The sequence below is a fragment of the Sarcophilus harrisii genome, chromosome 3, assembly GCF_902635505.1.
Source record: "Sarcophilus harrisii chromosome 3, mSarHar1.11, whole genome shotgun sequence".
Lineage (NCBI taxonomy): Eukaryota > Metazoa > Chordata > Mammalia > Dasyuromorphia > Dasyuridae > Sarcophilus > Sarcophilus harrisii.
In genome coordinates, this window is record NC_045428.1 from 582048700 (window position 1) to 582072040 (window position 23341).

Consider the following 23341-nt stretch of genomic DNA (forward strand, 5'->3'; position numbering starts at 1 on the left):
CATCTAGCCTTCCAGCTCTCTCTCTATGGTGAAGTTTCTAGGGAAGGGAAAACCCCTTCTAATGTTCCCATGGAGACGCTCTAGCCTCCTGGCGCTGTCTCTGTGTTAAGAGTCTCACGGAGCTGTCTTGGGACCAATGATTGGAACTCTAGCTCTCTCGCTTTCACCCCCACCCCGCCCCCAAGCTCTGCGCGGACTCGCGCCACCTACAGCACGCTCCATGGTCATGCAACTCAACACTTTGGAACTCTATTGTTCATTGACGGGCCGATGGGCCAACCTCCGTTGGGGCCCCCCTCCCCGTGGTGGCGCTCTGGCTTTTCTTTATGGAATACACTATGTCTCTCTAGCCTTCCACATTTCTCGCTAGCTTTTCCCACGGAAGTGACGTAAATGAGGGGCAGGAGCGGCGCCCCGGAAGTGCCGGTAGCAGTGCGGTTGAGGCGGACAGGCGTCATGGCGGCGGCGGTGGCCGAAGCGCCGGAGCCGTGGCCGGAGGTGGACCTGGTGGAGCGCGAGCAACGTCGGGAGCTGTTGCTGACGGGTCCGGCGCTGGAAGACCGCGTGCGGGCGGCGGGAGGGCGGCTGCCGCCGCGCGTATTCTCGCTGTCGCTACTGCACTCCCTCGAGGTGTGCGGCTGCGCGAGCCTGCGCGAGCCGGGCCCGGGACTGGCGCGCGGCCTCCCGCGCCTGCGTAGCCTCGGGCTGCGCGGCAACGCGCTCGGGCCCGCGCTCAACCCGGAGCTGGGCCCGCTGCCCGCGTTGCGCGTGCTCGACCTATCCGGGAACGCGCTGGAGGAGCTGCCGCCGGGCAGCGGCCTGGGCCCCGCCGAGCCCCCGGCTTTGCCGCAGCTGCAGAGCCTCAACCTGAGCGCCAACCGGCTGCGCGCGCTCCCGGCCGAGCTGGCGCGCTGCGCGCCGCGGCTGCAGAGCCTCAACGTGGCGCGGAACCGCCTGAGCGCGCTCCCGGCCGAGCTCTTCGCGCTGCAGCTGCTCAGCGAGCTGGCGGCCGCCGACAACGAGCTGCAGGAGCTCAGCCCGGCCGTGGCGGCGCTGCCGGCGCTCAAGGTGCTCGCGCCCCCTTCCCCGGGAGAGGGAGACGGGGGCGGGCAGGAGGCTTCCGGGAAAAGCGGGGCGCCCCCAGCCCCACTTATCAATGAGGACGCTCAGTGAGCGGGGGGTGGCGGGGACCGGGCGCGGCCGGAACCTGCGGGGGGTCCGCGCTTCCGCCCCCTCCTCTCCAGCCCGGGCCTACTTAGGTGTAATTGACTTGGGAGGGGGCGGGGCGGCCCCAAGTGTGGGGAGATCCCCCTCCCCCCCCAGCCTTTGTTCAGCCCTAGGCCACATTCTCCTTTTCCACAGCATCAACTTGCGCTCGGTTCTAACCATTTTTTGTCCGGAACTTCCTTTGGCGGCGACTCGGGGGCCTCTGGAAGCGCTGTCAAACGAATGGCCGTGAATGTGGAATAAAACCCACAGGCTGACAAAAGTAGTTCTAATGAAATACAGCCGTCAAAACATGGAGAGATGCACAGTCCGGTCTCCTGGGCCAAACCATGTCCCCACCGTCTTTAAATCTGAAATCTGCCGTTCTTTCTGCAGAGGATGTTTTGCTGTGAGCAAAAAGGAAAAGAGGAGAGACTTTGGCCTGAGAGCAGCTGGTTAGGGGGTTTTAGCCCTCCTTGCGTGGGAGGCTCTGGTGTCCGAACCAGGAGAGGCCTCCCCGAGTTCCCGGCTCTCCCCCGAGCCCCCACTCCAGCCACGGGCAGTCTGCGCTCGGGCTTTCCTCACTGCCCACCTGCCATCCATCAGACCCCCGGGGCTGGTCCTCTCCAGATGGGCCTCCTAGTGTCCTGAACCCTCCTTTTATCTAGGCAGCCCCTAGTTTCTACCCTTCCTTTGATTTTTCAGATCTTTAATACTATTCAGACCCGTCGCCCTGTCCTTCTCTTTTCTGGAGTCTTCCTTATACCAGTAAAGGGAGACTATTTGCCACAAACTCATTCTTTCCCCATGTTAATTGGCAGTTGGTGGTACAGGGAATAAAGGGCTGGACCAGGAGTCAGGAAGACCCGAGTTCAAATCTGGCCTGAAGATGAGCTGTGTGACACCCTGTATGTCACCAAACTTCTGTCTACTTCAGTTTCTTCTCCTTTCTGGAATTCTCTCCCCCCTCCTTTTTGCCTCTGAAAGGAATCTGACTGCTCTCCCTTGCCAGCTTGCTGGTGCATTCCTCCCCTCACCCCTCCCCCCCCAAAAAAATTACCTTCCATCCACATGACAGATCTTTTAAATATCTTTCTATGTGCACATGTTTTATAAAGTAAGCTTCTTGAGAGCCAGGACTTTTTGTCTTTGTGTCCCTAGTGTCCGGCATAGAGTTTTGCTCAAAGGGGCTTCATTGATCACCTCAGAATGCCCCTTGTCTTTGGATACAGATCTGATAAATGCAGTCTTCGGTTCTAAAACCAGTGCTCTTCACAGTGCTCCCAGTGACAACATTTCATAGTTGGAAGAGATCTCACAAAGAGTTTTAGTCCTACCCACTCGCATGAGAATCCCCTCACTGTATTATAGGCAATATTCCTCTCCCTCAACCGAAGGGGAAGGAAAGCTCCGGTCTCTGAAGAGCTTGTTGTATTTGAGGACAGTTCGTATTCTTAAATTTTCCCAGACTTGGAGTTTAAATCTACTTCTGCAAATTCTCTCCCTTGTTCTGCCTTCTAGCCCACCTTTTAGGGGCAAGAGGGTCTAGTGCCCAACTTAAGGTCCTTGGTAGCTGTTTATACTGACTTATTTTGTAGTTAGGACAATAGATAATCAAGGTGCAATCATTTTGGGCTAAATAGAGAGAATCATTGATCTGAAATCAGAATCCTGGTTCAGCTTCCTTTTATCCATGTCACATTCTGTGCTTCATCCCCCAATCTGAAAAATGGGGTAGGAGTTGAGTCTTCCACAGTCTGCCCTATGGCAGGTAGGAGTCACAATTACCTCAAGCACAGTGAGACATCAAGTGTAGAATTTTAATGATGACAATTCAGACTGTAGAGAAATTGTCGACGAAATGAAAGTGAAAATGCCAGAAAAATTTAAACATGTTTCTTATTTTTATTGAGACCTTTTGACTTTTGTACTTTCAGAATATTCCTTTTCTCCCTTCCTCTCCATCCAATAAGTCATCTCTTATAATAGATTTTTTTTTTAATTGGGGAGGGGCAGCTAATTGGTGTAGTGGATAGAGCACCCAGTCCTGAATCAGGAGGACCTAAGTTCAAATCTGGCCTCAGACACTTAACACTTCCTGGCTGTGTGACTTTCTGGGCAAGTCACTTAACCCCAATTGCCTCAGCAAAAAAAAAAATTAGTGTGGGAACCCATCTAGTCAAACATTGGTAGATCATATTGGCAGAGATTTCCTTGGTAAACATTTAGAAAAGCAAGTGGCAATAACCTAAAACTAGCATAGCTTCAACAGGAACAGGTTGTGCTGGACCACTTTCATTGCCTTTTTTGCTGGACTGCTCCAATGAAAGATTTAGCTTACCTAGATATTAGCAAAGTATTTCATAAGATCTTTGTTTTTGCATAAAGTGGTAAGAGATGTATTAGATTTGGATATCATTAATGAATTTATGTATATAGAGAACTGATTGTAAACCCCAGCTGAAGGAGTAGTTCTTGATGGTTCTGAGTCAGCCTTGGAGGAGGTTGTTCATGTACCGGTGAATATTTTAATCAGTGATTTGGATAAAGGCATGTCCTACCTGCTGCAGTTTGAGGTGAGGAGGGAGAAATCACCTTATGTGGTGCTTGGATCTGTTTTGAAGGAAAAGGACTTATTGAGGCAGAGGTGAAAGGAGAGTGTATTCCAGCCAGATGGGAAGGACATGGAGATGGGAGATGGAGCATTACCTGTGAGGAATCCCTTTTATAGTGGATTGATGAGTATAGGCAGAATAATAATGCCCAATGAGGCTGGGAAGAATGGTTCAGATCAAGTTGTAAAAGACTTGAAAAACCTAAGCACACAATTTTTAATTTTATCCTAGAGACAACAGAGTCACGGGAGTGTGGTGAGCAGAAAAGGGTCCTAATAGATATCCAGAAGTTCAGGGAACTGCTGTGGGGGATCCCTCAACACAAGCAAAAGCTAGATGGTTTAATGACCACTTGTGGGGGATCTTGTCAAAAATCTGTCCGTTTAGATTTGATGGGCTTTGAGGTTCCTCCCAATTCTTAACATTCCTGCATCCTGGAGGAGCAGTGGCTTCTAATGCTAGTTCATAGTTTTGGCACACTGAGGGCCAAAAAGAACTTTCAGATTTATCCTTTGACCTGCATACAATCCTAGAGGGGAAAATAACGAGCATAAAAGTATATCTGGTGCTTTCCTCTAAATTGCTGGAAGAAGCTAGTGGCTTAGTGAATAGTCTGAGCCCAAAGTCAGCAAGCCTGGTGTTCAGATCTGGCCTCAGATACTGAGTTAGAAGTGTGACCTGGCTTGGGAAAGTCATTGAACCTCCTTATCTGTAAAAGTGGGGACAATAGCAGCAGAGTTGTTTGTCATTTATAAGGTACTTAACACAGAGCCTGACACTGAATAAATGCGATATTTCCTTTCATCCTGTGTCAGGAGCTACCCCATGGGGTCCAAAGAATCAGCCCTTCCCTGGCAAGGTCACTCAGCAAGGTCCTGGCCCCTCTGAACTTCTCCTAGAGGCTGGGACTCCATGAATTCTGAGTTCCTACCACTGTCTATGGTTTTCTATCCAGACCAGTACCCTTTGTTCTATCATTTCTTTCTCTAAGCTGGCTTTCCACGATTGAATATTTTCCCCAGATCCAATTTTGGTTAGTGCCTTTTTTCAGACCACCTTTTTATGACTTTCCCTCAGCAAGTCTGCCAGAAATGAAAAAGCAAAATTTGATTTAAAAAATCAAGAATTTGGTTGTTCTTGAGTTGTTTCAGTTTTGTCTGACTCTTCCTGACCCCATTTGGGGTTTTCTTGGCAGATATACTGGGGTGGTTTGTTATTTCCTTCTTTAGCTCATTTTACAGAGGAGGAAACAGGCATTTTCATTTTTTTTTTTTTTTTTTTTTTTAATGCCTTTAATTTACAGGATATATATACATGGGTAACTTTACAGCATTAACAATTGCCAAACCTCTTTTCCAATTTTTCACCTTACCCCCCACCCGCTCCCCTAAATGGCAGGATGACCAGTAGATATTAAATATATTAAAATATAACTTAGATACACAATAAGTATACATAACAACATTATTTTGCTGTACAAAAAGAATCAGACTCTGAATTATTGTACAATTAGCTTGTAAGGAAATCAAAGATCAGGTGTGCATAAATATAAAGGGACTAGGAATTCAATGTAATGGTTTTAGTCATCTCCCAGAGTTATTTTCTAGGTATAGCTAGTTCATTCATTACTGCTCCATTAGAAATGATTTGGTTGATCTGTTTGCTGAGGATGGCCTGATCCATCAGGACTGGTCATCATCTAGTATTGTTGTTGAAGTATATAATGTCTCCTGGTCCTCATTTCATAGCATCAGTTTGTAAGTCTCTCCAGGCCTTTCTGAAATCATCCTGTTGGTCATTTCTTATAGAACAGCAATATTCCATAATTTTCATATACCACAATTTATTCAGCCATTCTCCAACTGATGGACATCCATTCAGGGAAACAGGCATTTTCAGATCAGTGCTAGCTGAGTATCTGAGTCAGGTCCTCCTGACTCCTGGCTGGCCCTCTATCCAAAGGGTTGAGAGACAAATATAAATAACCAGTGGGATCAGCTGTGTGTGTGCTCTGATCTTAACCCTGCCACTTGCTATGCATTGGCTTGATTGGATAAGTCATTTTCACCTCCTTATACCTCAGTTTCTTAATCTATAAAATGAGGGGAGGGTTGGACTGTGAAACCCGAGGTCTCTCAGCTCCAGATTCTTGCCCATCAGTGTTGAATTGACTTACCCCTGTGTAATCTATCTGCTGGCTTAGCCTCAGCACCGTATACTGTGTAAATGAAGGCTAGAGCTGGTTGGTGAAAAGATAAGTTAGGTAATAGGTACAAATTAGCAATAACTGTAGAGACAAAGCACCCGAGTTCAAATTCTGCCCTTGGAACTTGTTGCCCATATGACTGTTTCCCTTTTTTTATACTGCCAGCCTTCAGCAACCTACCTGATACATGGTGTAGGTACTTAATAAATGTTTATTAACTAGCCTTGTATCCCACTTCACCTGCAATATGAGAGAGGTTGGATTAGTGAGCATTTATTAAGTAACTACTATATGTCGATGTTTGTCATAAGAACTGGGGATTTAAAGAAAGGCAAATACAATCCTACCCTTCTGAGCTCAAAGTCTATTGAGGGAGCCAACATGCAAGCAGCTATGTATAAACAAGATATGGACAGAATAAATTGAAGATAATCAGCAGGGAGAAGACCCAGGAGTTGTGGAGATTAGGAGGGGCTTCCTGTTGAATGGAATTTAAATTGGGACTTAAAAGAAGCCAGACAAGAGTATTGAGGAGGGAGAGCATCGCAGGGTCTACTGGGGAGAATGCCCAAAGCAGTGGTATGAGCCCTAGTTTAAGAAACAGCCAGGATGCCAGTGTTTCTGAACCGAAGAGAATGTGACAGGGAGTGAGTTTGAAGACTGGAAAGATGATGTTAGTGGAGAAGCTCTGACCATGAAGGGCTTTGAATACCAAGTGGAGCTCCAGCAGGTTTTAGGAAGCCAGTAGGGTTGATTAAGTTACAGGGGTCCTCAAACTACAGCCCAGATGCGGCAGCTGAGGACGTTTATCCCCCTCACACCCAGGGCTTGAAGTTTCTTTATTTAAAGGCTCACAAAACAGTTTTTGTTTTTACTATAGTCCGGCCCTGCAACAGTCTGAGGGACAGTGAACTGGCCCCTATTTAAAAAGTTTGAGGACCCCTAGGACAGGGTCAGATTTTTGCTTTTAGGGAAATACTTTTGTTGTCTGATTGGAGGGTGGGACTGCAGTGGAGAGAGAGTTGAGATAGATTCCCACAGCACTAGCTGTGACGTGATATGGACCTGTGCCAGGATGAAGGCCGAGTCAGAGAGAAGTGGCATTAGGTGACCCCTGGATTCCCCTGCAGCTCTAGATCATGATCCCATAAGCTTAGATCTTTGATCTCATATTAATCTCACTTGTTTTACTTCCTCAGACTTTGGATCTGGCTAACAATCAGTTAAGTGAAATTCCTGGGGAACTTGCTGACTGTCCAAAGCTCAAAGAGATCAATTTCAAAGGGAACAAACTGAAAGATAAACGCCTGGAGAAAATGGTGAATGGCTGCCAACCCAAATCCATCCTGGAGTATCTGCGAGTTGGGGGACGAGGCAAAGGAAGGGGCAAGACTGACGGCTCTGAAAAAGAAGAAAGCAGGAGGAAAAAAAGGGAGCGAAAGCAGAAAAAGGAGAGCTGTGAGGGCGAAGAGGAAGAAGTAGAGGAAGTGAACAAGCTTCTCATCAGAATTCTGCATGTCTCTGAAAATCCCACTTCTCTGACTGTAAAAGTAAACCCAGTGGTGAAAGACGTCCGGCCCTACATAGTGTGTGCTGTAGTCAAAGGAATGAACTTGAGACCAGGAAATGCTCTGAAGCGATTCCTCTCAATGCAGGTTGTGCCCTGGGAGTTAGGCCTCATTATTCTAAAGTGTGTTAGGTCTGGGAGCTAATGCAAGTGAAAATGCACTTAGAGAAATGATATCATGGGAACCAGTGGGTCTCAAATTTCCCCTGGAATCCAGTGGTTGAGAAGTGTTAGTGTCCCTCAAAAATTGAGAAGGTCCCTTTTGTAAGTAAAATTACCTCCTTTGCAGCTCCCCCCCCCCAAACAAACATCCTGTTCCTTAAACTGGCAGGTGAATTTAATGAAGTTAAACATATCCTGGGCTCTTGTGGATTTTTCTTACTTTATACTCCAAGCTGCAGTTTTAAGTTGTTCAATGGGTAGAACTTTAGTTGACCTGATTTCTTGTTTCTTTTGACCTCTCCTCCCCTAGAATTTAAAGCTACATCTTTGAACACAAGAAATATGTGGCTTTTAAAGGAATCTACTAGTTTTTCTGACCATAATCTTAACATGTTTTTGCCTAGTCTTCTAGATGGTCAGAATAATTTTACAAAATAAGTTGCAAATCTGTACATTTACCATGTTTTTCCCCTTGGTTGAATTGGTGTAATGATGACAAAATATGATGTCAGAAACTGCTTTTGAGAGTATGAATATTTAGGAAGGGAGCTGCTTTCTAACTATTCCCCTAAGCCTATTTTGGTTTATAATTCCAGTGTTGGCTCATTGAGAATTCAGATGCTGTCTTTTAAAATTAATTGACAATGATGCCGATGAATGTGAACAGGAAGACCTTTTTCTGTTAATGTTAACTAATTTTGATAATTCTGTTAAATTTTTTTCTCAGTAAGATAAGCCATTCATTGGCTGTAGAGAAGGGCTGTCCTAAAGGAGGGTATTAGAAACTTTGCTTATCATTGTGCAGTCACTGAGTTCTTGGTTTGGGCCCTTTGGGTTTAAAGATCATTTTGCCATTCATTTTATTTTTAGAGAAACCTTGATGTCTTGATGATCCTCTTGAACTTGTGTTGTAGACCAAGCTCCACGAAGACATCTGTGAGAAAAGAACGGCAGCGACAATAGCAACCCATGACCTTAAGCTGATCAAAGGTCCTCTGCTGTACGGAGCGCAGTCTCCTCAAGAACTAAAGGTACCGAATTTCATTTACTGCTTCTCTGTTGGCCCGTGGTGTTTGTGTGGGTTAAAGTTGAATGACAGTATAAGCCTGAATATCAAGAACATGGTTTTATTGGTATGGAGATTTCCTCCTACAGTGCAGATGTAGATTGCAGCTTGTCTAGCACATAAATTAGTAAAGTCACCTGAGGCTCGATTTCAGACATTATTCCCTCTGTTTCCTGTCCTTCACATATTCTTCAAGAAACCTAAATATTTTCATCTATGCATCCAACCACCATAAGGATGGGAGGATGGGAGTGTGTTTGTGTGCAAGTAGGTACATGCATATACACACGACAGCTTAAAATTCCTTTCTCTTCATTTCCTCTGCCCCCAAATCCCACCAGGCTATGTTTAGAGATGACTTTGAAATCAATTGCTTAATTCCAAATAAAGTAATCATAGTAAGATTTTCCCTCTTATTATCTTACACATTTTTGCTTATTTTGAAACAAGAACTTCTAGGTGTTTGTTCTTTATCTTAAGTTCACAGCCCTCAAATTTGGTATATTCTACATCTCTGTTAAGTCGTTTCCTCATAACCTGCCCCTTGTTCATCTAAATTCTTTCCTGATGTATCATCAGGGTCACCTGAGGATACTTCAGGCTTTGGCAGGGAAACTGTTTCTCCTGGACATATTTCACCTAACTTGACCAGCTCAGGCAAGGCTGTTCCTTCTTTCCTATGATCCTACTTTAGATCTGATAACCTTTAGGAATTCATTAATATGCTCACCTCCAAGTTAAGGTTGGTTTGAAAGGTATCCATATCCACCCCACCTCTTTCTTGTACATTAGTCACAGTATTTGGAAATTGAGACTCTCCAGAAAGAGTAACTGGAAAATAGGAGGTGCTGCCTGCCTGCCAATTGTTTCAAAGACAGCCGAGAGGGCCTGTTATGACCAAGGTCTGGTTGCAGGCACCTGGTATTTTCTTCCCATTCTTTTACTGCACCTGGTCATTAATGATTTCCTAAAAGATAGGCCTTGGGTTTTTTCCCTTAGGCATTCATGGGTTTCCTGTGATTCCAACTTTGCAAGTTGTATGTTCTGTTTTATAATGACCAGGCTTTGATTAAATTGCCCCATTTAGAACATTTTTTAAAAATAGCTTTTGTAGCATTTGGTTTTCTTTGGAAACTGGTTCTAAAAATGAATGTGATTTTTTGAGCTACAAGTTAACAGAAAATTATCTGGTATTAGAGAGTTGGGGAACAAAGCCTCAGGAATATCTTAATATTTGTAGAGATATGGAATATCTGTAACATTGGATGATTATGATATTAAGTTAGACCCTTAGGTCATAGGATCGTTGGACATATGAAGAAACTGAGGTTCAAAAGTTAAATGGCTTGCTCTGGGTCACATGGGGTTAAGGAGGGAGTTGGATCTGAACTCGGGTCTTCAGATTCCATTTCCAATGCCCTCTCCATTCCACCACATGATATCTCTAAGCCTTTTGGTGACTGTCAGCTTGGAAAACTGAGTAAGGTGTGGGAGAGGAGAGAGATGGGGAGATATGTTTTCATGGCATTGTAGATCAGATCAGCTGCTTTCCAAGTGGAGTATCAACTCTTGGTCATTGTGTTTCTTTCCCATTTGGCAGATTGTCCCCTTAGGACGGAAGGAGATCAAAGCAAAGGACCTTGTCCGACAATTACAACTGGAAGCTGAGGAGCAGAGAAAGCAAAAGAAAAGGCAAAATGTCTCAGGTTTGCACAGGTCAGTCCCTGTTACACGCGCGCGCACACACACACACACAATCATCCTTGGGATGAGGGGAGATAAAGGAATGGGGGAGAGAAGGAAGAAGGAGAAAGGTGGAGGAGAAGGATAGAGGAGAGAAAAAGGAAAGAGGGAGAGGGAAGTGAATGAAAGAAATACAACACAGGGGATAAAGTTGAGCCTCAGAGTATTTTTGGTTTATAAATTGCACATACTCTTAAGAATAAAGGACCAGTGCTGCCTTTTAAGTTTAGTTTTATTTTCTTGATCAGCAAAAATTTTCCTTCTCTCATTTTCCTTTCCCATCCCAATCAATAGCAAAAAACCAAAACAAAACTCCTCTTATAAATGTGAATGGTCAAAACATTTTTACATTGGTCTCTCCAAAAGGGAAATATAGAGATGCATGTATGTATGTCTGTCTCATTTTGCCTTCTGAGACCTTTACATCCCTCAACCTAAATTAGGTGGACAACATTTTTCATAATTTTTTCAACATGGCAATTCATTCTATAATTTATTTTGAGCATTCTTTTTAAAAATTTTGAGTTCCAAATGTTCTCCTTCCCTCCTGCACCCACTAAGAAGGCAAGCAGTATAATAACGAGTATACATGTTATCAATGCTTTAAAAAAAAACAAAAACAAAAAAAAACTTAGAGGCAGGCCTAGAAACCCAGATCTTCCTTGCTTCAAAACCAAACTATCTCTAGATGAGGCTTTTAGTTTATGAACTGAAAACATGGCTTGCAAGTTAGAAAGTAAATATCTGAAGGTACTGTTATACTAGATGTTGTTTCTCACATACCCACTTCAGAATATCTTAAGAGCTTCCTCTCAGTCAGAAAATGTCAGGGGATGCTTCTTGATTTGGGGTTAGGTTTTTTTAAAATGAGCAATAATCATTTTGGAGGTAAGAGAAGAGTAAATGTTTACTTTCAACTGATACCTCCCAAATGATTAGGAAATGTGGTTCTTGACAGGAATTAGAAGCATTCATGATCTCTAATTAAAAAAAAAATAATTTTATACTTTTTCAAACATTCAAACAGAAACTCAGAACTCGTGAATACTAGCAGACCCAGCCAGGTACCATAGTGCTGGGCAGGGCAGCCTGGTCCTTTATTTTGGTCAGGCTATCTTAGCCGGATCAAGGTCCTCAAACCTGCTTTAAGGAACAAGATGCATAGTTTATAATTAGCACCTCTTATTTATCTGTAAATAGGGATAGTGACTGGACCTTGTATTTCATTGGTATGGAAAACTCCACCAGTCAAAGTCAGGAACTTCTCTGCAGCTTAGAGTAATAGAATTGCTGGGATTCTGAAGCCATTATGTGTTAGACTTGGACTTGAATCCAATTCTTCCTGACTTTGAGGCCTGTTCCCCATCCACAAGTCCACACTACCTCTCTTAAATCCATGTACAGGTATCTCAGCCATCTATTCTCTACAGTGATTGAGAGGTTTCCTTATTTTCATGCTGTTAATTTGTTCAGTGGATTTTTTTTTTTTTAGTAGGTTCTAGGATCACAGAATTAGAGTTGGGTCTTATAAACTTCAACTCAAATCTTTGCCGGGTTGCTACATATAGATGATTGGGGTCCAGGTGTTTAAATAACTAGCCATATTTTCCAATCACACCCCTATTTTTTTTTCTTCTTTGGCAGATATCTTCATTTATTAGATGGAAAAGAATTCTACCCTTGTCTAGTAGATGCAGATAATGTGGTTATTTCTTTCCCACCAATAACAAACAGTGAGAAGACAAAGGTACGTGTGACATCATAAACATAAGTGTCTTATGTCATGGATAGGTGAATGCTTAGACTCAACAGTTATTAATACAAATGAAAACTTAGCATAATTGTATTTAATAGTAAACTGAGGCCCAGGAGAGCTTTGTCCTGTGATAAGAAACTGTCAGTGATGAACAGAAAAATCTGCACTGTGTTATTTCACTCAAGTGTTTTCCTTGAGGACAGATGGAAATTTTTTTGATGTCTAGAATCATATTCAGTACATACTTGTAAGGTAGAAATGGCAAATGTCGACATCCATTTTTCAACTCTCATTTGTCTTACGTCTTTTGCAACTTATTTAGATTAAAACAACAACCTCTGATTTATTTCTGGAAGTGACAAGTGCTACCAGTCTGCAAATCTGCAAAGATATCATGGACACCCTCATTTTGGTAAGAAGTTTAGCAAATCCCATCTATCAGATTAAATATCAGAATTATAAATATATTTAGAAGTACTAGGAGTCTTGTCCTCTAGTTTTCTTGCTCTTTTCATTGGATATATTTGCTTCCTACCTACATTGGTTTATAGAGAAATGTTAACTGCCTCAAGCCCTTGGGATTATAAAGCTGGAAGGGACTCTAGAGGTCATCGCATTCTTTCAATTAAAATAGTACTTCTTTTGCAGAAAATGGCCGAACTCAACAAATTCATTTCAGAAAATAAAGAGGAGCAGTCCCTCTCTGATACAGAAGCTGATGGTGTTTCAAGCCCCTTCAATCTCAAATCTGATCAGAATGCTGAAAAAGATGGCAGCTCTCCATTAATCGTGGAGCAAGTTCGGGTCGTAGACATGGAAGGGACCTTAAAAGTTTTGTATCCTTCTAAAACAGATCTGGACATAACTGCTTCCCATATAACAATCATCCGTTGATGGAAATGACCACAGCTTTCTGCAGGCTGTTTGTAAAATATATTGTTGTCATTTTGGCATATTTTGCAGGCATTTGTATATGGTATAATTTAAATTATTCACTACATTTTCCACCCCTGAATTTTTCTTTTAAAGAAACTATGTAATATCAGTTCAGTTTCCAAAGCTATGTCTGTCCAATTCCTCCTTTTGTGACAATGAAGCCGCCTCTTCTTGATGCCAAAAGTGAAAAAAAATCACAGAATCTCAGGCCATCTAGTCTAATTATATGCTTGTAAAATTCAGTGTTATGATTGTTTTAATTTACAGCACCAAAGAGCTGGTTTCATTTATCCTTTTCCTGAAATTTAACTGGATTTTGGAATGGAAACAAGATCTGTGTTCTGGTATCATGACTTTACAGCCCAAGAGAGTGTAATTTTTAAAAGGGGGAGGTTGGGGGTGGTGAGAGGGAATTGAGTTGGACAGGAACACTTGGTTTAAAATTGGGAAGTTTTTGAAAGTATAGAATTATTATTTTATTAGAGATCATCTTTGTTAAAAAGTCTGACTTTAGGATTGGTACAGCTTAAAACTACTGAGTTAAATTTTAATTTTTACTATGACAATGCCTTGAAATAAATCCTAATTTTTATAAGGAAAAAATAAGGAAGACCGAGTTATGTGTGATCTAATTCCTTTAACTAATATTGCTGTTAGGAATGCCTTTTGCTCTGTTAAATTATGAAAACTGTAGCCAAGCAGTGTAGTTAGCCTCAAAGCACTGACATAGGAAGGTGCACTTTCTGTGACTGCGGAAGTATGCAGCCTGGGACCTGTGGGTTGAGAATGAGCAGAGCCCCTGACCAGCTACCAAGTGACACGGGTCCTAACTTGGATCTTGGGGCCGGTCCCCAGGCATGGCTGTTTGACGCAGGGCTGGTGCCTCCCCATTTACAAAGGGCTCCCGTCAGCAAGTTCACGTCCTGTTAGCGGTGTTTGAGCTGCATGTGCTCTCTAATGGTGGGGAACCAGTGCACACGGGGCTCCCTGAGGAGCCCTTTGGGGCCTATTGGAGGGAACCATAGGGAGATTTAAATGTTGAAATGTAATCAGAACTGACTACATCCTTTTGTTGCTTTTTACACACTCAGAACGGTGCTGCATTCTCCTCTCTTTAAAGACAGCGGCTAAATAATTATTTCCCCTAGGTAGTGATGAAAGCATTCTCTTCTCAAGCATAAATCATCGATGCCAAAGGAAGCAGTGCTTCTTATTTTAGCCATTTTCCACGTTAGTTAGCTGTGTGTGTGACCTTCGTCCAGAAGGGCGTGATCATTGGTGTGGGTCTGCTCTCCTCCCCGGGACTGGCACTGATGCAGGTCGCAGCGCCCCGAGTCCCCACGACTTAGTGTGGCCAGCCTTAGGATGAACAGCCTCCAAGCGCAGCAAGGCCGAGCCTCGTGGAGCCGACACGTGAGCTGTCGTTGGCCCAGCAGGGAACGCTTGCCCCGCTTGCTGTCAGACCTCCATGTGCACGTGCTTGGCTGGCCCTGGGTCACATTCATGCCGGCATCAGAGAATGTGTCTATGAATACCCCATGTTCTGCTGTAACTGGAGACTTGAAATTGTTCCAGAACAGGACGTGTCAAAGGAAATCAAGATTGCTGCCTTAAAATTAGTGTCATTTAGCAACTGGCTGCCTTCAATAAAAAACAGATAGCCATCAATGAGACTCCTTTGAAATTGTGGGAAGTTATGATTATTGAATCAACGAACCCAGTATCCAAAATCCAGGGTCTGTTAAACCTGGTGACCGGGGCAGTATCAAATAACATTTTCTAACAAGAGACCCTCCTTTGCCTGTCCTTGGCCTAATATTAACTGTTGACTGGGCTCCCTGATCACCTACTGTTAATCCTACTATAAGTGGAAATGGTTCATGATCACATTCTTTCTCCAAGAATTGAGCTCTTGGTAAAAGGTTGAGAAAATAAGATTCAAAGTTGCTGAACTGTTCCATGCTAATTCACGCTCATCCAGTTTCTCCCTCCCATATTCTGTTTTTGCTTCAAATTTTGTTGAGATAAAGGATGGTTTAACCCCTGATGTCATTATTTGACTTAGTGTGAGAAACAAAGGCTGCTAATGAGTTCTGTCTATTCTTGAGAAAGTATTTTAGGATTCGAGATCTGCCAAATAGACAGAAGGGGGTAAAAACCACTTGGGAGCCCCCAGCTACTTTTCTTGTCATTTCGTGTGCAGGGGTTCCCATCCTATCCAATACTGTATCACTGTGTAGTCCAAGCGATTGGCCAAAGTCGCCATGTTCTCGGAGCCTGTACGTATGGTCTGAGGGGAGGGAAAGAAGGGCTCTACTTGGCTTCTCTGTATCAAAAGGATTCAATAAAAACCCTTAACAAACTGGATCTTTTCTTTTTTAGCGTGTTCCTTTGGTTCTGGGCTAGAAGCCCAAGACATTCCCTAAGTACCTGTGTGCCAGGCCTGCTGTTGGCCTGGGATATTAAGATGAATAAGCCCTCCAGGGCTTAGAATGTGAAGGCAGGAGAGTGAATAAGGAAGAATGAGAATGGTGGAAGCCCTAACAGTGGGAACCTTGAGTCAAATTTCAGAAAAAGGATTTGGAGAGGTCAGAAGGAAGAGGGAAGGCTATTCGGTGAGGGGGAGTCCAGAATTGGGGTGAATGTCAAGTGTAAGGAACAATTAGTCTTAGTTTGACTAGAACATAGAGTTTGGGAAGAACTGGGCCAAGCTTGAAGTGCCAGCTTTAGTTGGCAGCGGTCTCGAAGGTCAGTGTTGCCAAGGATCTGCTGTTCTTCCTGGTAGAGCAGCTGCAGGGGCCAGAATGTCTCCCGGAGAGTCAACTCTGCTGTAGCTCCTGGACTTTAGGTGGCAGGATTAGATTGAGAGCTGAAAGGGGGGAACCTAAGAGATCACAGACTCCAACCCTCTTTTCACAGATGAGGAAATGGGGTAAGATGGGTCAGAATGACTCGGGGTCCCACCCATGTGTCAGAAGCTAAATAGAGCAGACCTTTGTGCCGACTGCCTCACGGGGGGGTGGCTTTTTGGAATACAAACTTTCCCCGTGGCAATGATCTTTAACCCGGATTTAAGCCTTTTTTTTTTTTTTTTTTTTTAATGCAAAAGGACTATTCCAGGGGGTAGGGGCCTTGAAGATCTCTATTTAACCCTTGGTGCTAAGCACGGTGTCTGGCCCTTAGATTTACTGATCGCCCGTGAGTCAGAGTACTTGGGTTCCCTCTCCTAGAAGCTGCCACCTTGGGCTCCCAGACAAAGTTCCCTTTCTTCACCTGATGGCGGACAACAGCTTGGCCAGACACGCTTTCCTGAGCGTCAGTTTGGCCACGTAAAGTGGGGGTGGGGACTTCACGGACAGGGCTCGGCAGCCTGCAGGTCACCTTAATGTGGGGCGATGTCCCCGGAGAGAAAGGGCTGGCGGAGGGAGGACAGAGCCTCGATTCAAGTCAAAGCGCCACTACGTGACCTCGGGCGAGTGGCAGATGGTGCGGTGCAGCGGGAGCCGCGGGGTATCTTCTTCTGGGGGCCGGGGCCAGCCAGGGAGTGGGTTTTACTCGACGAAGCGTGTTTGTTATAAGGGTCTTTTTGGTAAGAGGAGAGAAATGCTCGCTTCCCTCCGCCAAAAAGTCTTAAAACCTTCCCCTCCAAAAACTGCCTCAGGCCGGGAAATGGGGCCGGGCTGGGCCGTCTCCAGGGCTCCTTCCTGCTCTTAAAGAGGCGAAGCGAGTTTCGCGGGAGCCTCCTGGGCCGCTTTCCCGGCGGGCCCCCCGACGAGAGGGCGTCCCCCGGACTCGGCGGCTTGTACCGTTCTGCCGGCCCGGGCACCAAGGCTGGCCCCATGCGGGGAGCCGAGGCTCCCGGGGGGCTCCCCGGGGCCCGCAGCCTCATCGCGCTCGCCCCCCGGCCGAGCCGCTGCAGCCAGGCAGAAATTGGGGCGCGGCGGGTGCCTCGGGGAGGGCAGGCGGGCTGCGAAGGCAGGCCTCCCCGCCCCGGCCGCCCGCTCCCCCCGCCCTCTCTCCTCTCCGTTCCCTTTCCCCCTTTTCCTCCCCCCGCCCGGCTCCCGGCTTAGAAACCCCCAGCTCTCCTCCCTGTCACCCGAGCCTTCCCGGGCCGGGGGGGGGGCCGGGACGCACCCACGCCCTCCTCGGAGTGAGGCCGCCGAGGAGACGGCGGACGGGAGTTTCGCGGCACGAGCCCCCCCACTGCCGAGTCGGTTGGCCCTGGAGGCGGCCAGAGCTGGGGTCTAGGCGCCGGGGGGGCAGAGCCATGGCCCTGGGCGGCGGCCTGCAGCCCGGACGGCGCGCTGGCGGCGATCGCCGGCGGTCCGGCGGCCCTGCGGAGGAGGTGCCCGGCCGGGGCGCCCGAGCCCTGGAGCGCAGCCCCCTCCCCGGCCCGCTCTCTCTGGCCGCCTCGATGGCGCCCCCGGCCCGTCTCCGCCTCCCGCCGCCGGCCCAGGACCCCTTCCTGCCTACCCTGGCCGGCTCCCCGGCTTCGGCCACTGCCCCGTCGGCGGCGCACGTCTGGGAGCTGGGAGCCGCCCGGCTGCTGCAGCGCTCCGACTCCCGAGCGTCGCCCCGCCGCGCCCCGCCGCCCCGCAGCCCCCAGGCCAGGCAGGCCCGAGCGGCCGCCGCCCCGCGAGCCAAGCTGTCCCTGCTGCTGCTGCGACCATCCCCCGCCGCTCAGCCCGCCCTGGGGGGGGGGCCCCTGGCCAACAGCCTCCGAGAGGGGACAACCGGGGCCGGCTACTACAGCGAGAAGCGCATCGCGGAGTGGATCAATCAGGTGAACCGCAGCCTCTTCGCTCCCTCGGGGGTCCTGGACCCTCCGGAACAGGACAAGTCCATCGGAACGGCGCACGAGGACCCCGGGAGCCTCCCACTGCCCAGCCCTGGGGTCCGAGAATGTCTGAGCCAGAAGGGGAGGAGCGCCACCCCCTCGTTCGACAGAAGGGGAAACTGAGGCCCAGAGAGAGACCAAGCTCGCCCGGCTCCTTGGTGGCATTCGGGACACAAGCCACGGATCCTTCCACTTCCCATCTAACTTGGCCCCTCCTTCATCCCAGGGTACGGAACACTCGATGACCCTTTCTTCTTGCAAAGGGGGTTCTAACAGGTCAGGAGGCAGGGCCGAGGGATTCTACCACAAATCCCTGCTCTCTCTTTACCGCTGGAGGGGAGCGGGGCTTTCGGGAGACACTGGGATCGGGGCCAGCAGTTCCTGCGGAGCCGGAGAAATCCAGGGCCTGCTTTTGCTTCTGGTTTGGGGTTGGCTTGGGTGGGAACTTCCCGGGGGACACCACGAGGCTTTCCCATGATCCCACAGCCGGTGGGAAAGCAAAGGCTGTCCCCAAACCAGCTCTTTTACAGCCTACTTCAACTGGGCATCCCATCTTGTATTTCCACGCGAAGGGGAGCTCTGCTAGCGAAGCAGCCCTTCTCTGACCTGCTAGGATGCTCCAAGTCCTTCTAGTTGTCCCCGAGGCTGTGGCTTCCTCCATCTCCCTGGGACTGGAAAGATGCCCTCAGGAACCCAGCCTTAATCCCTGGGTAAGCAGCATGCCAGTCTGTGGGGGGGGCCCTGTTACTTTGGAGTTCAATGGTCGCTGAAGCCGAGTTCTTGTTACCTGAGACTTCCCCAACCCTCTTCTGAACAAAGGCTGGAGTACCTGCAGACCCCAGGACGGCTGTTCTGTCTGGGAGGCGGAGGAACTTGGATCCCATCGAGCACCTCGCCTTCTCCCTCACTCCCGATCGACAGAAATTATCGATATCTAAAGACCCGGTATAAGACTGATTCCTCCTCTTCAGATCCCTGAAGTCCTCATACTGACCTGTCTCTTCTCCAGACTCCTCAAGGGCGAGATCTCCTAATTTTGGGCAGTGAGTGGAGTCAACTGTTAGCCACAATCTGAGAGCTCTCACCTCCCCCCCCCCCCATAGAGTTTCTTATCTGCCCGCCTCCTGGCGACCACCATTGCTAGGTGACTCTCAGGAAAGTATCGGGGTCTCCTAGCTCTGGAAGTCTGTACTTGTAACACCCCTGACTCTGGACTGTCAGACAGGCCCCAGAGGCTCACTGCCAGCAGACACAGAATTCTACCCTCTGGGGAACTGCGTTTGAGAAGCCCCCTCCTCTCTCCCTGGGCTTCTAAGATCTCAAACCTCAGCTCAGCAAAATGAAGGGACCAGGAAGAGCCAGAAGCTTGTGGATTAATCTTGGGTGACGGGGAGTGGGTAGGGAACCTGCCTTGTTTTGCAGTAGGGGTTGTTGGGGAATTTCTCAGCCCAGAAATCCTAAGATCCTCCTAAAGAGTAATTATTCTTGCCAACATCTTTTTGAATGGAGATCAATAAACCAAGAAGCAAAGCTAGAAGATTAAAATGGTATTATGAGCTGATTGATAGCTGCCAGTAAATTATCCAGCAGGATTTGACATGGCCTTGGGGCAGATGGCAAGAACCACCTTTTCCTTATTTGTGGGATGGAGTAGGAAAGCAGGTCTGGTGCTTGGGAAAGGGAGAAGGTTTTAAGTCTGAGGTCATAGTCATATTGCCTAAGATTTAGTCTGTTTAGGGTGGGGATGGGGGGACACGGTTTCTAGTAGTAAATCTCATCCGTGGAGGAGAAGATCTCCATAATTTCATCAGATATAAGATCAGATGGAATAATAACTAGGTGGGTTTTGTTATTATTGTTCAAGGGTTTTATTCATGACCCCCCCCCTTTGGGGTTTTCTTGGCAAAAATGCTGGAATGCTTTGCCATTTCTTCTCCGGCTCGTTTTACAGATGAGGAAACTGAGGCAAACAAGATGAAGGTTCCTTGCCCAGAGTCATACAGCCAGTAGCGAGTGTCTGAGGCTGCATTTGGACTCGGGAAGATGAGGCTTCCTGACTTCAAGCCCCGAACTATCCACTGCGGCACTTTCTGCTGCCCATCTAGAGGGGACCAGAGGCTTAAGATAGTACTTCCAATGTGAAATGGAATCAGACACGAACACAGAATGAGTCTAGGCTCCATTTCTTTAACATCTGCGGAGGTTTCCCCAGCATGCAGATTTTATGGAGAAAAAGGAAGGAACAAGGAAATAATAACAGCTAACATTTAGATACTGTGTATCAGGCACGGTACTAAGCACTTTACCATTATCTTATTTGATCCTCCTGAACATCATCTGATGGGTACTGTTACCATCCTGATTTTGACCTGATTACAAAGTTAAGTGACTTACCCAAGATCACACAGCTAATAAGTGTCTCAAACTGAATTTGAACACAGCTCTTCTGACTCTCCAAACCTGGTACAGTATGCAATACTCCCTAATCTAACTCTCTTGACTAATGATTTGGGGGAAAGAGAAGAGGTTCCTTGTATGCATTTTGAAAGAAGGAAAAGGAATAAAGGAGGGAAGCAAAAGCTGGGAAGAGTAATAATACCTTGTTTTGGCTCTGCCTCTTGCATCTTGAGCAAGAACTTTCAGAGGTGAGCTTTACTAAGGAATTATGATGATCAAGTACCAGTTCCTACTCCATGACCCTCAAGGGAGACCACAATCCCCAAGGGGAAGGGGGAAAGCTCTAGCCAAGAAGATGAAATCCTTGCACCTTAAAGTCACCTCCAAATTGGCTTATTTTTCATTGGGCTTGGCCATTTACGCTTCCTTGTCCAATGTTCATAGGATCATAACTCTAGAACCATAAGGGGACTCCAGGGACTATTTTTGTGGCCCAGACAGGTAAAGGTAGTCACCAAAGGTCAGAGGCAGGATTTGAACCCACGACCTCCAACTCCAGAGCCATCCTATACTCATCCAGAGCATCCAATGCTCAGCGTCATGTACAATGCTATTTCTCCAGGGATATCAACCGGAATAAAATAAAAATTATTCTTTCTCGTCTTTCTTGAATTTCAGCTTGTCTCTGACCTTCAGGTGCTGTGAAACTTAATCAAATCGGCTGCTACATGTGGCTTTTAGGGGCTGACCTTTCTTTGAAGAAGTGGGGGACTTTGGGTTTCCCCTCCTCCCCTTCCTATTACAAGAGATGTCTTGGACTCCCTCTGAACAAGGGCCAAGAAAGAGATGTACTTGGAAATTATGATGTAAAAAAAGAGAGTATTGATTTTTTTTAAAAGCATAAAAATTAAAAACAAGAAAAAAGCTGAATTTAAAGAACTCTATGTTCTTTAAAAAAAAAAAAAAACAAAAAAAACCTTAAGATCAGCTTATCCAAAACTTCTCTTTACAAACCAAGCCCATACTGGGGCAGCTCATTTAACCAAGATGACCACAGAGCAAAATTACAAATTCAAACTCATATTCTGCCCTGGTCTCTTTCCATTACACTACACTGCCCAGATTTTATCACACACCCAACTTTAGTATGAACAAATTCAGTTAGATAAAAGAATTGTGTGATGAGTGATACTCCTCAGCACTAACCATGTCCCTGTGTCACAGTGGGTGATGGTGGAGGGGCTTGCTTTGGGTGGGCTTCTCTGTTTGGAGATAAGGTATATTTCTTCCTGTGTACTTCTTACTGATCAAGATACTGAAACCATTTCACTCTGACCCATCCCCTGTTTTCTAGCCAGAAAGTTTTGGGGGCAGTACATTCCATTGACCTTGGAATCAGGAAATGATGAATTCAAAACCAGCCTCCATCACTTACTAGCTGTGTATCAAGTCACTTGTTTGCCTCAGTTTCCTCATCTGTAAAATAGATATAACCTACCTCTTAGGATTGATGTGAAGGGAAATGAGATAATATATGTACAGTGCTTTGCTATGTAAATTAGAACCGTTATTAAGGTGGGCTTGACTCAAGTCACATTTTAGGAAGGACTTTGTCAACTGAAGGCATTGGAGATTGTATCATCCAAGGGCAGTTGAAACTGGGGCTATTTAACCTGAAGAAGACTTGGGGGGGGTTTAGGAGAGCTTTATATTCAAACATGTTGAAGGACTTGTCATGTGATCTATTTAGCCCCAAAGAGCAGAAATGGGAGCTGTGGGGTAGATGGTCAAGAGGCAGGTGTGGACAGGATATTGGGGAAAATATTCTAACGATGGTTGTTTAGTCTGTTCAGTCTTACTGACTCTCTGGGGTCCCATTTGAGGTTTTCTTGGAAAAGATACTGCGGTGGTTGGCCATTTTCTTCTCCAGCTCATTTTACAGATGAGGAAACTGAGGCAAACAGCATGGAAATAACTTGCCTGGGGTCCCCTAGATAGTGATCAGATAACTCATAAAGTTTTCTTGACCCCAGCTCTATCCATTGTGCTACCCACCTGCCCATATTAATAATTAGAGGTGTCTAAAGTTGGAATGGGCTGCTTCCCAAGACAGTGAACTCTCCATCCCAGAAGGCCTTCAAGAGATTGGACACCAATGAAATTCTTGGTCACTCCCGGGTTGGATTTGAATCCCTTTGATGTCCCTTCCCGTTAGGTCTGGGTTGAAACCTACAAGTTGGCTCAGCTGGAGCCTTCACTTTTTCCCCAGGCTCTCCTCCTTCCCCTGGGACTCTGGCTTTGGTCTGGAGTTTAACAGCTGCCTTCCTGCTGAACTAAGTGACTCCAGTTAATGGGATGGGGCAGGTCCTGCGTCATGGAACAGTTTCCCTCCAAGTCCCAGCTGGGATCTCCCCCCAGTCAGACTGCTCCAAGCCTCCAAAACCCAAGACTTTTATCTGCTGGGGGAGGGATTGTGGGAGCAGAAGGGGCCAGGAGGGGGCCGACTGCCAGCATCCCGATGGAGTGACCACTCGGGCCAGACCCCAGGCCCTTCTCTCCCTACGGAGCAGTTGGTCTGACCACAAAGGCCTCTGTGTCCTGGGCTCTCGGCCCAGTCACGCCCAGGCCGCTGGCCGCTGGAAGTCACTTGTTTTGCTTCTGAGCCCTCTTGGGGATAGGGGGTGGACAGGAGGCACATTCCTGGGGAACAGAGCCAGAGGGGAGGAGTTCCCAGGTTTAAAAGCCAGAAGAGCCCTTAGAGATCATTTAATCCATCCCCTTCAAGATTTACAGATGAGGAAACTGGGAAGAAGGGAGCCACAAATCCTAAGAGTGGAACAGGAATCCCCC

At 46.7% G+C, this 23341-nt stretch overlaps 2 protein-coding genes and 1 pseudogene across 2 annotated transcripts; 2 read left to right on the plus strand and 1 right to left on the minus strand.

Moving 5' to 3' along the window:
- LOC111718508 overlaps window positions 1-458 on the minus strand; it is a 21960-nt pseudogene extending 21502 nt beyond the window's left edge.
- Window positions 400-15624, plus strand: LRRC47 (leucine rich repeat containing 47). Its single transcript, XM_031962966.1, has 7 exons — window positions 400-1068; window positions 7227-7682; window positions 8671-8787; window positions 10423-10538; window positions 12210-12312; window positions 12644-12733; window positions 12970-15624. The coding sequence occupies exons 1-7, from the start codon at window positions 457-459 to the stop codon at window positions 13213-13215; spliced, it is 1740 nt and encodes a 579-aa protein (XP_031818826.1). The 5' UTR covers window positions 400-456; the 3' UTR covers window positions 13216-15624.
- A 1269-nt stretch (window positions 15625-16893) lies between these two features.
- On the plus strand, window positions 16894-19639 carry LOC116422859. Its single transcript, XM_031962967.1, has 2 exons — window positions 16894-18804; window positions 18914-19639. The coding sequence occupies exon 1, from the start codon at window positions 17525-17527 to the stop codon at window positions 18215-18217; it is 693 nt and encodes a 230-aa protein (XP_031818827.1). The 5' UTR covers window positions 16894-17524; the 3' UTR covers window positions 18218-18804; window positions 18914-19639.
- The last annotated feature ends 3702 nt before the right edge of the window (window positions 19640-23341 follow it).